The sequence below is a fragment of the Miniopterus natalensis genome, chromosome X (assembly GCF_054644295.1).
Source record: "Miniopterus natalensis isolate mMinNat1 chromosome X, mMinNat1.hap1, whole genome shotgun sequence".
Classification (NCBI taxonomy): domain Eukaryota; kingdom Metazoa; phylum Chordata; class Mammalia; order Chiroptera; family Miniopteridae; genus Miniopterus; species Miniopterus natalensis.
The window spans coordinates 67,182,592-67,196,628 of record NC_142103.1 but is presented as its reverse complement, the minus strand read 5'-3'; the positions used below and the strand labels follow the sequence as shown (position 1 = coordinate 67,196,628).

Here is a 14,037-nt window from a genome sequence, read left to right as displayed (position 1 = left end):
TCCCTCCTGTTACAAAGGACAAATGTATCCTTAAACAATATTAGCAATGGCGTAAGAGTCACCATGAGCTTGAAGTTGGTCCATATAGTTTCCAGGGGTGGGCTGACCTTCATGATTTTGTTCGCTCTAAATGACTAGTTGTATTATCAGTTGAGAGTGCTGTTGGAATGACAGCTGTTGGGGGTCTTTAGCATTTAATGAGATATACTTAGGAAAATCATTAAAAAATAGTTATTAAACGTTGAATAGGGACTAATACCAAGACTTGCACCCTAGAAGGAGTCAGTCAAGATGATTCCTACACGTTGGACCTGATGCATCTTGATAGTACAGTGAGGATGGCAGGGGCAATCCGATAAACTTCTCGGGTTGTCTGAATATTTTTGGTGGTAGTATGGATGTCAGAGAGATTTTGAGGAACAAATGTATAGCAGTTACAGACTACTGCACAAATGCCCTTCGAGAAACCAGAATCGTCTCCAATGGCAGACAATTTTAGAGGACCACTCACTGGAGTTCCTGGAGTCCTTTGCTTATAATGTTGGTGGTTTCAGTAAGATTGTCAACAGTCATGGTTATTTCCTGGAGCAGAGCCTCTAAATTGGGGGAGCTCGGCAAACCTTCTGAGTGACTCACACAGCAGTAGCTCCAGGTACAAAGGTTGTCCGTATAGGATTTGCTGCAGCAGTCAAGTCTTTTAGGTTTCCTCCCAGTCTCTTAGCTTTTTATTCTAAGGCTTACTGAGAATCTGGAGAGAAACAAAGGTCACAGCCTCCTTCAGGGGCTGGGATTCTGTGCCTAGACTTATAGCTATAGCTATAATACAGTTTTGTAATTTTGGAATCATACGGTGCCTGGAAAGAGGTAATAGAGTGGTAAGGTGAGAAAAGAAGGTAATTTAGGGACTAATAAGATTAGCTAGATAACAGGTCCTAGTCCAAGGAATAGGTACTCTTGCACTGGTAGCAAGACAGATATGATTGCAAATACTTACGCCCATAAAAAAGCCCTTGGTTGTTACAGTGGTAGCACAGATTGTTCTTTTAAAAATATTAATATTAATAATATTTTATCCGTACAAATCTCATCTAAAAAAGGCTAAGTATTTTTAAAATTTTGACACTTTCATGCAATTTATAATATTAAATAAACCTAATTATTTTTGGCGCCTCTCTTTTTATTGAAAGAACAAATCCTTGGTGATTTCCCAGGGACCCTCTGGGAGATCCTCAAACTTTGGGATGAAGAAGACATCAGTTAGAATTTGATTTTAGGAAGGCAAAATGCCAAAAGTTGTCAGGAGATTTGAACACTTGGTTAAATAGACTCATTTGTCAGTGAGAAACACTGTTTGGCTACCTATTAAACCAAAGTGATAATAAAAGCTTTTAAAAATAAACATGAGATAACATGGTTGTAAAAACAAAACCCTGAGCTCTTTTAGAAGTAAGAGACTTGATTCTCCTAAATTATTAAGAACTTGATAAAGTCAACGTAAAGCACAGGGAATTAGTCTGATAAAACACAAGATCTGTGCTTTTTCAGGCAGATTACTTAGAAAGTAAGAAAAAAATATTTTAAAATACACTATGGGGAGCAAACCAATAATCCAAGAAAATTTTGTCATTTTAACAGAGAGAAAAAACAAATTCTAGTTTTGTATCTGTATAATAATTGACACTAAAGTTGTTTTTTAAAAAGTCTTACAAAAAATTCATTAATTTTGGCCATGAGTAATGAAATTCCTTTTCCATGAATATTCTATAACTCCCTGTATCTATTTAGGTTTTGTCCTACAGTTTCCTCATTCTCATTTTTGAACAAGGAGTCACTTTCTTTTAGGACAAAATTACTCTCTTTTTCCTTAACAAGAACATAGTTGTTTCACATTGTCATTATTACTGCTAATAGTTTTATTTACACATGTCAATTATAATTTTTAACCTCCAGTAACTTTTACTTTACAGAGAAAAGTAAGGAGTATATCATTGTGAACCATCTGTCATAAGGCAGCATTTTGTGGCAAACTAGCAAAAATTATGACTATACATTTGATAATATTTATAGGTATGTATGTCTTTACAATACAACTTTTAAGTGTGCCAAAAAGAACATGTTTATTAACAGACCCTAATATATTTAGCCTTTCTGTACCATATAAAAATAAGAAGGAAAAAGCATATAAACTTATGCTTAGTAATTAATGTTTCAACATTTTATCTTACTGAGAAATGATCTAGATATTTAAAGAATGTTTATTACATGACTTGGTTTACCATAAGTGTAAAGTTGTAAATTACCAAAAAATATTGGAAACTATTTTTAACCAAACATATTATAACACGTGATTATTGTTGACATAAAAGTTGTCAGAATAATGACTCAATTTGAATAAATTCAGGTTCATTTTTTGTAATCTAAAATATCTAGCAAATATAATATTAATTTATTTGACTAGTAACCCTGTATAAGTTTAGGAAGAACATACCCAGGTAAAATAAAAATGAACGCTTATATATGCTTAATGCTGATAATTAAGAGACAAAGCCGGTGTGTTTGTTTTTTTTTAAATATATCTTTATTGATTTTGGAGAGAGGAAGAGAGAGGGAGAGAAAGTGATAGAAACATCAATGATGAGAGAGAGTGATTGATCAGCTGCCTCCTGCCCGGACGACCCCCACTGGGGATGGAGCCCGCAACCCGGGCATGTGCCCTGACCGGGAATCGAACCTTGATCTCCTGGATCCTAGGCTGACACTCAACTGCTGAGCCACGCCCGGCCGGGCAAAGCTGGTTTTATTAAACCAACAATATTAAACTATTCTTTGTCAAAGTATTACCTTAATTATGAAACTTGAATTATTAAAACACTTGGGTTTCTACATTCTTAGGAGTTTTAAGAATATTTAATTTATATGAACACTTAATTATCTCTAAACATTTAAAATAGAGCACCTTTAAGAGATTTTTATAAGTTAATTTGGCAATACCATCTGGAGATAGAAAACTATCACATATACATACATCAACACAAAAACAGATGTAAAAAGATATCTTGCGGCTTTAATTCTAAATTTTTTAGCCATGAGTCAGGTATGAACACAGAAATGCAAACCTCTCTGTTCATATATATATATTTTTTAAAGTTGGTTCTTTGCCCCACTTTTACATTTTTACCAAAATTATGTCTTTGGCAGATGGAATAAGTTGTGGTTAGTTGCTCAATAGGAGGGCTAAAGCATGCCACCCATATTTGTAAAGGGGACTTTTTCAGACATGTTTAGCCCTGATGTGTAATCTTATGGAAGCTGTGGTCTAAATTTTGGGTGAGGGACAGAAGAGACATCAAATAGTCATCAGAATTTCTCCAAAGCTATCTGAGTAATAAAATATTCAGTGTTTCCAATTAGATTTTTCAGCCTCAGGTGGTTGCTTTGGGGTTCCTGAGTCCCTGGAGAGCACCCAAAGGGGGCAGGGGCCTAAAGATCTAGTGACTACAGGCAGTTGAGAAGCTGAAGTTGGAAGGGAAAGGTGTGGCAGGGGTGTATAGAAGGATGAGGGAAGTAGGGGTGTGGAAGGGGGATAAAGAAAAGGATTCAGTGGAGCTGAAAGGAAGGTCTAAGGTGATAAACAGGAGGAGGAAGGACCAGGGATGGTGGGAAGGGAGAAATCTTAGATGAGTCAGTTAGGGGAGAGCTCAAGTTTTCCAAAGAGGTTATTGAAGTTCTAAACTACCTTTGGTAAAATTTTGCCAGTGTTGGAAATATTGAAATGAATTAGTTCTGTAATACTGAAGCATGTAGTGAGCAGGAAGGAGGAAAGGGGTGCCTGATAAATTAGCAGATAGTATTAGCAGATAGTTAAACCAAAGAGAAAAAACTTTTAAAGGACCATAAAATACTCTTACTTGTTTAAGTTCCCACACTCACTGGGTCTGAGAGCCAAGGGAACACCCCACTCAATCCCCAGGTTCAGAAGTCTAAGGACCTTCATCCTTGACTTCTGGGGTTAGAAAGCCAAGGGAATCCTCCCATGAGATCTCTGTGTTTAAAGAGCAGAGGAAACTCCCCAACCCCAACTCCCACCCTGAGAGCAATCTCTGTCTGGGATAGAGAGGGAGGGAATCTCCCTCAATCTCCCCTTTCCTAGAGCTAAAGAGCACTTCCTGCAATGTCTGGGGTCAGAAAACCAAGAGAACCTTCCCCAAATCTCCCAGATGGGAGACCCGATCTAACCTATGCAGTTTCTGAATTCAAAACACCTTCCCCTCCCTTAGGCCCCCTTCCCAACTTCTGGGTTTGGAAAACCAGAGAAAGTCTCCCTCACCTTTCTGGGAGGGAGCTCCATGGAACCCTTCCCTCACCCATGCAATATCTGGAGTCAGAGGAAAAACAAAAGAAGGCTCACAGAAGGGTCAAAGAAAAGTCTCTTTGTCAGGATAAAAGTGACTCCTTACTACCATGTCACAAAGGACAACTGTCAGGTCATTGCTGACTCAGGCTGAGAGTGGGCCAAAGTTCAGGGGTCTGCAGGAAGGAGAGGAGCTAAACCAAACTTTGGTTAACAAGCACCCTGTTCCTATTAGTGGAAATGAGACAAAGAAGGGTTATCTGGAGGGTCCTTGTCTAACCTTGTCACACATAAACAAGAGGGGCATCCCTGAGTCATATAGGGAAGGGGGGTTGTGTGAGTTTGCACAGTCTGCCATAACAAGGTACCACGGGCTGGATGGCTTAAACACCGGAAATGTATGTCTCATAATTTTCCAGGCCAGAGGTTGGAGATCAAGATATGGTTGCTTCCTTCTGAAGGCCGTGAGGGAAGGAGCTGTTTCAGGGTTCTCTCATTGGCTTGCAGATGGTCTTCTCTCCCTGTGTTTCTTCACATCATCTTTCCTTTATGTGTCCATCTACGTTTACGCCCAAATGTCCCCTTTTTATAAGGACACCAGTTGTATTGGATTAGGGCCCACTAATAACCTCACTTTAATTACCTCTGTAAAGACCCTGTCTCCTAATCAATCACATTGGGAGGCACTGAGGGGTTAGGAATTCAACACACAAATTTTGGTAAGAATGCAATTCAGCCCATAACGGTTCTTTGCAGCAAACCATTTTTTAGGACACAAAACGAGACTTCTTAACTATTGCTCTTTTCCAGGATCACAGGATTCAAGGGTAGTTCAACATTGTCATTAGGCAATTGGGAAAGGAGCAGTGCGGCCGGAAGTGCTGGCTGCCAAAGTACTCAAGGGAAGGACTTGCTCTGGGCTCCAGGAGGAGGTGGGGTTTAGGGGGTATTGTGGTCTTGAGAGGGGGCCCCCAAATAACTAGGGCTTTGGGTAGGGAAAAGCTCATAGGGCAGAGGGGGCTCCCAGGCACTGGCAAATCCTGGCTAGGGAGGAATGTGGGGTACAGAGCAGCAGGGAACCTGGACCTGTTCTCAGGCCTGGGGAACTGGCTGGCAATCACCTGGGCTTCAAACCTTGCCGTTTTGGCTCTAGGTGAAGGAGCCTGGGATCTCAGAGTGGTGCCCTCCCTGAACAGAAAAAAGAAAAAGAGGACAACAGGGAGAAAAATGCACACGAATCTCTTGCCGAATACTCTCCCTCTGTGGGAAAGGACAAAAAGCTGGGAGGGGTGGCCTGCAGGGTTCAGGTGGCAGGCCAGGGACCTATCTTTTCTGTGCCAGTCCAGGGGAGGGCTGATCTCCAGGGCCCAGCCCTTCTCCTGTCTCCTCTCCATGGGAGGGGTGGGAAGGTAGCTACCAACACACAGACCTAGGATTTAAAACCCACCAATTGCCCAACACACACACTCACACACGTTCTTTTCTGTTCAGCCATCATGCACTCCCAGACCCACAAACATCCTTTAGTGTCTACACCAATGCTGGCCACTAGTCAGCTGGCAGGGGTAGGTGGATCACAGAGGGGTGGGCAGGCACCCCACCTCACCTGGGAATCTTCCACCAAGCACCTGGCAGGGGCATCTGACCTCATTCCCGAAACATCCCTGCTTGCTGTCCTTTCCCTTCCCTTCAAAGTCTAACTCACTTATTCCTGGTGGATTCCTTCCTGGGGACCCAAGCAAATACTGCCTGTGGCAAGTTCCTGCCACCTATACTGTCCAGCCAAGGGCTTCACAGCCCTCATGGACCCTGCCCCCTACCATACCCCAGTGCTGACTTGGAGGCCCAGGCCACAGTTGCCCCCCAGCCCCGCCCCCCAGCAGACCCTTCTCTCAATTGCCCACAGCAGAGATGAATCTCTGATTTAACATTCAATGAAATTTATTGAAGAGAAGCATTTACTCAAACCATTGAGGAAAGGAATGACAACACAGAGAGGAACTTTTAACAGGCTACTAGGAGATCATAGGTCAGGCCCCACTCTTAGGGTTTCAGATCAAGTGCCTCAGCTGTACTCCACACTGTGGCCCTCCCACCATAGTCCCCCTCCCTGAGGGTCCCTTGATTGGACTTTGCAGGACTATGGACCCTGGTGATGTCCACTCACTGCTGGGCTCCCCTCCATCTCTGGATGACATGCTGGGGCCTGGCCCTGCCCTATGGCCTGCACAGGACAGACACAGGACACTGGAAAACACAGCAGGGGACACTCCACCAAGCAGAGGAAACTGAGTCACAGAGAACAACTGGGTGGCACATCAGGGCAGTCCCCATGGAGCCTCCAGCAGCTGCCTTCTGTCCTGGTCCACTTCTTCCTCCCCGAGGTCACTGGGTGAGCGCCAGCTGCGCCCTCGTTAGTCCTTCTAGTCGTCTTCTGAAACTGGTCTCCGTGGTGGGGAACTGCTCAGAGAAGCACACACACATCTCCACAAGAACAAGCAGCGGTTGGCCTAAATCTACACCGAGAAAGCAGAGGTTGAGCTCACAACACTGGACGAGGGCCGGCAGAGCCTTGGCTGGCAGTGGGGTTCACAGCACGTGTTGGGGCTGAGAGGTGGCTGCCCCAGTAGGTAGGCGAGGACAGGCTCCAGATTCACACACACCTGGACGTTCTGCACAGGAATCATGGCTAGTGTGTGTGTGGGGAGGGAGTGATTACTTGACAGGTGGGGCACTATGGGCCCTACAGAGAAATAGGGTGGGGGGCTCCCAGTACAGGAGCAGCCTGCCCGAGGATGGAGAATGGACATCCCCACGCCTGGCACTGTTGATGTGGCCCCTAATGTCTCCCAGTTCCGTGTGGGAGGCAGAAGTCTTCAGGTGCCCCTCATCTAGGCCTGGGAAGGCTGCTCAGGGGTGCTCCCAGGCTAGTTGCCCAAGTTGGCAGGGTTTGGGGCTGGGGTGGACTTGGCATTGGCAGCTGCTGAGTGGTGGTTTGCCAGGCCAGTCCCCGTTCTCCTGCCTGCTGTCTCCAGATCTCCAGTGGCCCTGCACAAACAAACAGAACAAAACACTGCCCCCCCATAACTTCCCCTCCTCCTGACCTCCCCATTCCTCCTCCTTCTCCTACTTCCATTCATCTTCTTCCTCTCCTTCTCCTCTACCTCTTCCACTTCCTACTCCTCTTCCTCCTCCTTCTCTCCTGCTCACCTCTGTTCTCTCCTCCTCACCTCCACCTCACCTCCTCCTACTCCTCCTAGTTATCTTCCTCCACTTCCTTCTCCTTTCCTCCTGCTCCTCCTGCTTTAGAACAAAAGTTTCCTGCACCCCCTCCCCCACCAAGACCAGCTGTGGGATACTAGCCCAAGTACCCAGCCCCCTGCCAGGCTGAGCCTGGGCTTTCTCCTAGGGCTCTTCTCCCCTGTTTTTGCTCTCTTTGCCCTCATAGCCCTTCCAGGCTGCAGGGGGAGGAACTGCCAGCAGGCTGGCGCTAGGCTCTCCTGGCTTCACTTGCGCAGGGGCTCAAGGGTGCTGCCTTCATGGGGCTCCCCTAGAGCAGTGTAGATAATCCTGAAGACGGGCTGAACCCTGCGGCCCCCCCTCCGGGGGGCCATCACTTCTCTGCCGCACAGCTCTTCCTCACCAATGTTGGCTTCTTCTGGCAGGGGTGGCTGTGGGGAAGGCTTCTCCAGGCCCCACGGGGCCTCAGGGCCTGTGGGCATTCTTAGCTCTGAGTCCACAGGGTAGGCATTTGGGGTTGGCCAGATGATGGGGCTGACGCCAGAGTCCCCAGCTGTAACTCCTTCAGCCCCTGCCACAGTGGGGTCCCCACTCGTGGCTGGAGCACCCCATGTGCTGGATGTGCTGGTCCTCTGTTTGTGTCGTTGGTACCTCTTCAGGGCCCTGTGCTTGCTTCTCTGTGAACAGAGTTTGGCCTTGTGGGTGCAGTACCTTTCAGCTGGTGGAGGATGAGGGGGCTTGGCCTGGCCCTGACTGCCCTGCCCCTCTGCCCCACTCAGGTCCTCTGAATGCCCCTTCCCCTTGTTAAAATCTTTCTGCTGTCTGCTAGGGGAAAGTGTGCCTGGATTTTTTGAGCCTATTCTTTCTAGGGCTCGGGGTGGCTCATGGCCCCAGCCCCTTCTTCGTTTCCCGACTCTTCTGCTGCAAGCTGAGGCCTCTGCTTTTCTGGTGGCTCATCTTCGGCCTTAATGCATGTGACCAGGCTGTGCCCTTCCTCTCCACTACTGTAGCAGGACAGTCGCTTGCGCTTAAATAAGGAGGCAACCCCTTCCTGGATGGTTTGAGTGCTGCTCTCACAAAACTGCCCTGACTGCACACTGACCTGATGTGTGGGAACACTGGTGTCTTCTAACACCTGTCTGCTGGAGGCCTTGGGGACCCTTCCTACAGGCCTTTGTTTCTGCTTCATCACTGTTATGGTGGGCTCCCACTCCTCTTCATCTCGAATGAGCTTCATTAACTCCAGAAAAGTGGGAGGACACCCTCGCTGATCCAGGAGCTCGAGTTTGCCCCGCAGGGTGTTGCTCATGTTGGTCCGAGTTAGGATGTGTTTCAGGCGAATCATATCTGCATTTCGCACTGACAAGGGGCTGTGCTGCACGGCTTTCTGCAGCAGGGGCTCTAACCGCACCAAAAACATAGAGATTTTCTCTCCAATCTTCTGAAAGGTATGGAGGAACTTAAACTGTGAGGTTCTATAGTCCTCTTTATTCCCAAAGATCTGCTTCAGGGCGTCCAGGCACTGCTCTACAGTCATAGAGTCATTGTTGGCCCGGAGCACCCGCATGATGGACAGGGCTGGGCCGCGTAGGCTCTCCAGCAAACGCCGCCTCTTCTCCACTTCAGACACGTGCCACATCTGCATCATCTCAGTGACCTGCTCCAGCCAGGCTTCAAAGTTCTCTTCACCTGAGCCTGGAAAGATGTTTCCTGAAAACATTTTGAGTTTTCGGTACCACATGCCTTCTTTCAGAGGCTGCAAAACTATCGGTTTCCCTGGGGAAACATCCTCTGGCTCCCTGTCCTCAGTGGGAGTGCCACACCCCAGGGCTTTGGCCACATCTACCATTCTGCGGCCCTCATCCTTCAAGAAGTAGCTCAGTCTATTGACAAATTCCTCATCTGGGTTACGGGGTTTTACCACCACTTCCCAGGCACCTCCCTTTCCTGGTATCTGACTGGGTGTCTTAGCGTAATCGACGGTGTCACTCAATTCAATGAAGACTGCCTTAGCATTGTCTTCCCTTCTGAACATTCTCCCCAGCACCCTGTATGAACACACAGGCTGTAGGCCTGCCCTAACAGTCTCTTTAATTTCATCCTCAGTACACTCCACAGGGATCCCCACAATCAGCAGGGCCTTCCTGGGGTCCAAGTCCATCCCCTTGCACCAATCCTCTAACAGCATCAAGGCCATTGCTCCAACTTTCTATGTACTGATCTAGTACTAGGAGTAGTAATCTGCTCACAAAGTTTGACCAAGACAGTCAATTCTGAGCCAATGCCTAGTACAAAGGCAGAAGAGTTCCAAGTTTCCACAGCCTGTAATGCAAATGGGGTGAAAGTGTCATTATTGCCCACTTCCCACCTTCACCAAAAGCCCCTCCTCTGCCTCCACCTCCACTCACAGGGATTCAGTCCCTGCTTCCCAGGTCCCCTTACTCATTTGGTGGAGTGTAAAGCGTAGAGGAGTCTCCCCAGTCCCAGCAGCCCCCACCTCATCCCCTCCTTGCTGACCTTCTGCTGAGGGTTCTTCCTCAAAGTCTGACGACTCTGAGGCACATGCTGCAGATGACTTTGGTGAAAAGGCTAGAGTCAGGAGGCAGGGCCTGATGCCTGGGGACACTGACAAAGCCCTCCAAGCAGGAGAGAAAAGGAGAATATCTCACTCCCCAGCACAACGCTGTGCAGGCCCAGGGCACCTGGCACCCTCTTTGCCAGGGCAAAGGTGGAAGGAGGGAGATGCAGAGTTCCCCTCTTTCTCAGAAAATGCCCAACAGATAAAAAAGATAGCTGGAGTTCTGCACAATAAAATTAAACTGGTGGTTATGGAGAGCCCTGGAGAGCTGCAGTGTTGTCATAGATACTAAAAACAGTGGGGACCATGGGTAGGTTTCTATCACAGGTGTCATGTGGTAAGATTAAGACCCTCTAAGAGCAACAGGTGATGTCACTGGCCTCCAATCAGTGAAGTGTCCTAGCAACAAAGGGGGTTGGAGGAAGTGAGAGAGGGGATGGGCAGCTCAAAATCTAGAGCTTGTAATTTTAAATTGTGTAGGAGCTGGAATCAGGGACAGAAAAGGGACCCAGAAAAGGTCATCAGTGCCAAACTGAAGGAGATAGACAACTCTCCCTGTAGTTGTGAACCTACACTGCAGAGTCTATACACTTTGACAGGCATCCCCTCCCCCTCTTGCTCTTTGCCAGGATTATAGAGGCTCCTCCCAACATAGGCCCACCTCACAGTTGCTCACCAGTCTGTGTAGGGCTCTCTGGTGATGCGCATTCCCGGATTCCACTGGTACTCAACATTCAGCTCTGGCTCTGTCCACAGTCAGGCAGTTCCTGGCCCCTGGGTGGGGGTTACTGCTCCACTGGATCTGTCCCAAGAGAAGGCAGAGGTATTTTGCTTGGGTTTTGACCCTGCTCAGGCTGTACCCATTCTGAGTCTGCAGAGCTGTACATAAGTACCTTGGTGCAGGCACATAAGAAACTGCTCCGTAAGGTCCACTGCTAAAGCAGAAGGAATCCTACTTTAAGATTATTGCCTCACCCTCAATTCCACTCCCACCCCGCCCTCATACCCACCCACTGTCATACCACGCCCCCACTGAAGCTCAACGTCTAACGCAAGGCCCACCCACCAAGCCCCAGCCTCCACCAAGCCCAAGCCCGGATGTCAAACTCCATCTCCACAGCTCAAGCCCTGCCCCCACCCAAATCCTACCCCTTCAACTCACTTTCCGCCCCTCCCACGCCTTGTCCCCACCAAGTTCCACATCTACCCAACCCCTGATGCCCAGCTCTAGCCCCACTGAAGCTCAATCCTTGCCCCCACACAACTCCTAACCCTGCCACTCAGGTTCCACCCCTTCCTAAACCCCACCACCACCAACGCCCACCCCACGCAAGCCTAAATCCTGAAGCCAAGCTCCACCCGAAGTCCTACTCCTGTCACTCATGTTCCACCCTGCCCAAACCCTGCCCGCACCAAGTCCCACCCCTTCCCAAGCCACGCCCCACCAAGCCCCACCCCACGCAAAAGCCCGGAAGGCTAGCTCCTCCACCCCAACAGAAGTTCAGTCCCTGCCCCCACCTAAGCTGCATCCTCACATAAGCCCTGCCCGCACCTAAGCCCAATTCCTACCCCCAAGCTTTCCATTCCCCTATGCTCCCCACTCCCACTCTAAGACCCTCACCCCTTACACACCCTGTACCTCAAACACCCCCCTATTCTGGTCAGTGGATGTTGGAAGAGGCCCGGTGAAGGGCCAAAGCACTTTCCCACCAGGGGAAAACCTGGAGCCATTTGTCCGGGATGTGCAGACTGCAATGGCTTTGTGAAGGGTTAGGTGTGGAATAGGTTCCTCTGCAGTGCTCAGGCTGGTCACGGTGCCTGGAAATGGCAGGGAGCTACTGGGGTGCCAGGCCTGATCTCACGGAATACCACTTTAGGAGAAACCTATATCCACTGGCCCCTGGGATGCCAAGGAAGATGGCAAGGGTCATTGGGCAGGAGGGAGGGAAAGCCCTGCCGTTTGGGTTGCTCTCTGTGCCCAGGGCCCCTCATCCATACCTGCTGGAAATCCCTGCAGGCCCGAGTGCCCGAGCAGCACAGCCACGAAGCGGTGTCTGCTGCGGCTTTGGTCGCGGTGCACACTGGGCAGGGAGCTGAAGGCGGGAAGAGGTTATTGAGTGCACACGGCCCACTCGCGGCTGCGCCCTAGTAGCATGGCACCCACCTCCCGCCTCAAAAGGGGGGGCTCCTTGCCTCAGTCCCCGGTCCAGACCCTGATGTGCCTGAGGGTACAGACTGTTAAAATCAAGCTGGGGGCAGTGTACCGCAGAGCTGGACTGTGTCCAGCCCCGGGTTAGCTACAAGCAAACCACCAGGCCCGCCATGTGGCACACCAGGCCCAGGAGCCATTTGCTGCTCCTGTTACGCTGTCTCTTCCTCGTTGAACCGGAAGCTGAGGTTCGTCAGTCAGTATTGGCAACCCCTATTTGAATGTAACCAGCAGTCAGCTCAGGGCCGGGTGCAAAAGTAAAGCCGCAGACAGTGCTTTCTAAAGAAAAGTCCTGATCCCTGCTTATTTTTTCTTGGGCCATGTTCTAAGGGAGCATGGCAAAAATACAGCCTCTACCTGCATTTTACGAGAGCATGAAAATTTTTAGAGTTCACCAAGAGACAGAAAACTATCAAGGATTCCATTCTCCCATTATTCTCTTGACTTCCAGAGCAAGAATTACCGGCCTACTATCCAAACTGCTTCCCTCCCTTTTCAGAAGGAGGTTTCTTCCACTGCAGAAAGACTGGAATATTTGCCCTGGAGCCCATAAGACCCAAATGCTCTGGGCAGAAATGGGCGTGGGTGGGGCTCAGGTAGCAATGGAAAGTGTGTACAAATCTCCAGCAGATCTTGATAAAAATGCAGGTCCCAGACTGGAGGATGGTGTGGGACTAAGAGTCTGCGTCTGCTGCTTCTCCAAAGCTGGGCAACTCCAGTGCTGCGGATCCCTGACTAGGCTTTGAGTACCAAGGCTCTGAAACCTGGAATTACTTTTCAGTACCAGAAATTGTGGGCCTTCAGTTACAGAACAGATTTCTTTTACTTTATTGGAGATGCAAAAGAACAGGCTTTTCTACAATGTTTTAATACAAAAAATATTTAAAACAAACAAAATTTTATTTATTTTTATTTTTTGACTACAATTGCCATTCAATATTATATTAGTTTATTAGTTTCACGTGTTTAGCATAGTGGTTAGACATTTATATAATTTACAAAATGATCCCCCCATAAGTCTAATACCTACACAGCACCATACATAGTTATTAAAATATTATTGACTATATTCTGTATGCTGTACTTTACTTCCCCTATTTTGTAACTACCAATTTGTACTTAGAGGATATTATGCTAAGTGAAATAAGTCAGACAGAGAGAGACAAATACCATATGATTTCACTTGTGTGTGGAATTTAAGGAACAAAATAAATGAACAAAGAAACAGACTCAGATACAGAGAACAGATGGTTGCCAGATGGAGGGGGCGAGTTGTGAGGCTGGGTAAAAAAAAGGTGAAGGAATTAAGAAGTACAACAACAAACAAAATTTTAAATGAAAGGTTACTGAGCAAGATACAGGGTGTCCCCCCAAAATGTATACACACTTTGAATGATTATAAACTCAGTGTTTATTAACATACAGCTCATTTTCAAAATTTAAAAGAATCTACAGAAATGAATAATTTTTTTGTGTCAATGCCTGTTTTCAAACTGATGACCATTCTGGTCCAGACACTGCTGATAACACGAACCAATGGAATCTCAAACATGAAGAATCATTTCATTCAGTATTTGTGTGCCCTCAATTTGTCACTGCTGCTTGTTTTGTACTGTAAATTTTATCTTTTATGCTTCCCCATAAAAAAAAGTCTAGTGG

General features: G+C 47.5%; 1 protein-coding gene across 1 annotated transcript; it reads right to left on the bottom strand.

Annotated features, from left to right (window-relative positions):
* Positions 1-8,456: 8,456 nt before the first annotated feature.
* On the bottom strand, positions 8,457-9,889 carry PNMA5 (PNMA family member 5). Its single transcript, XM_016214082.2, has one exon. The coding sequence runs from the start codon at positions 9,786-9,788 to the stop codon at positions 8,457-8,459; it is 1,332 nt and encodes a 443-aa protein (XP_016069568.2). The 5' UTR covers positions 9,789-9,889.
* Between the last annotated feature and the right edge of the window lie 4,148 nt (positions 9,890-14,037).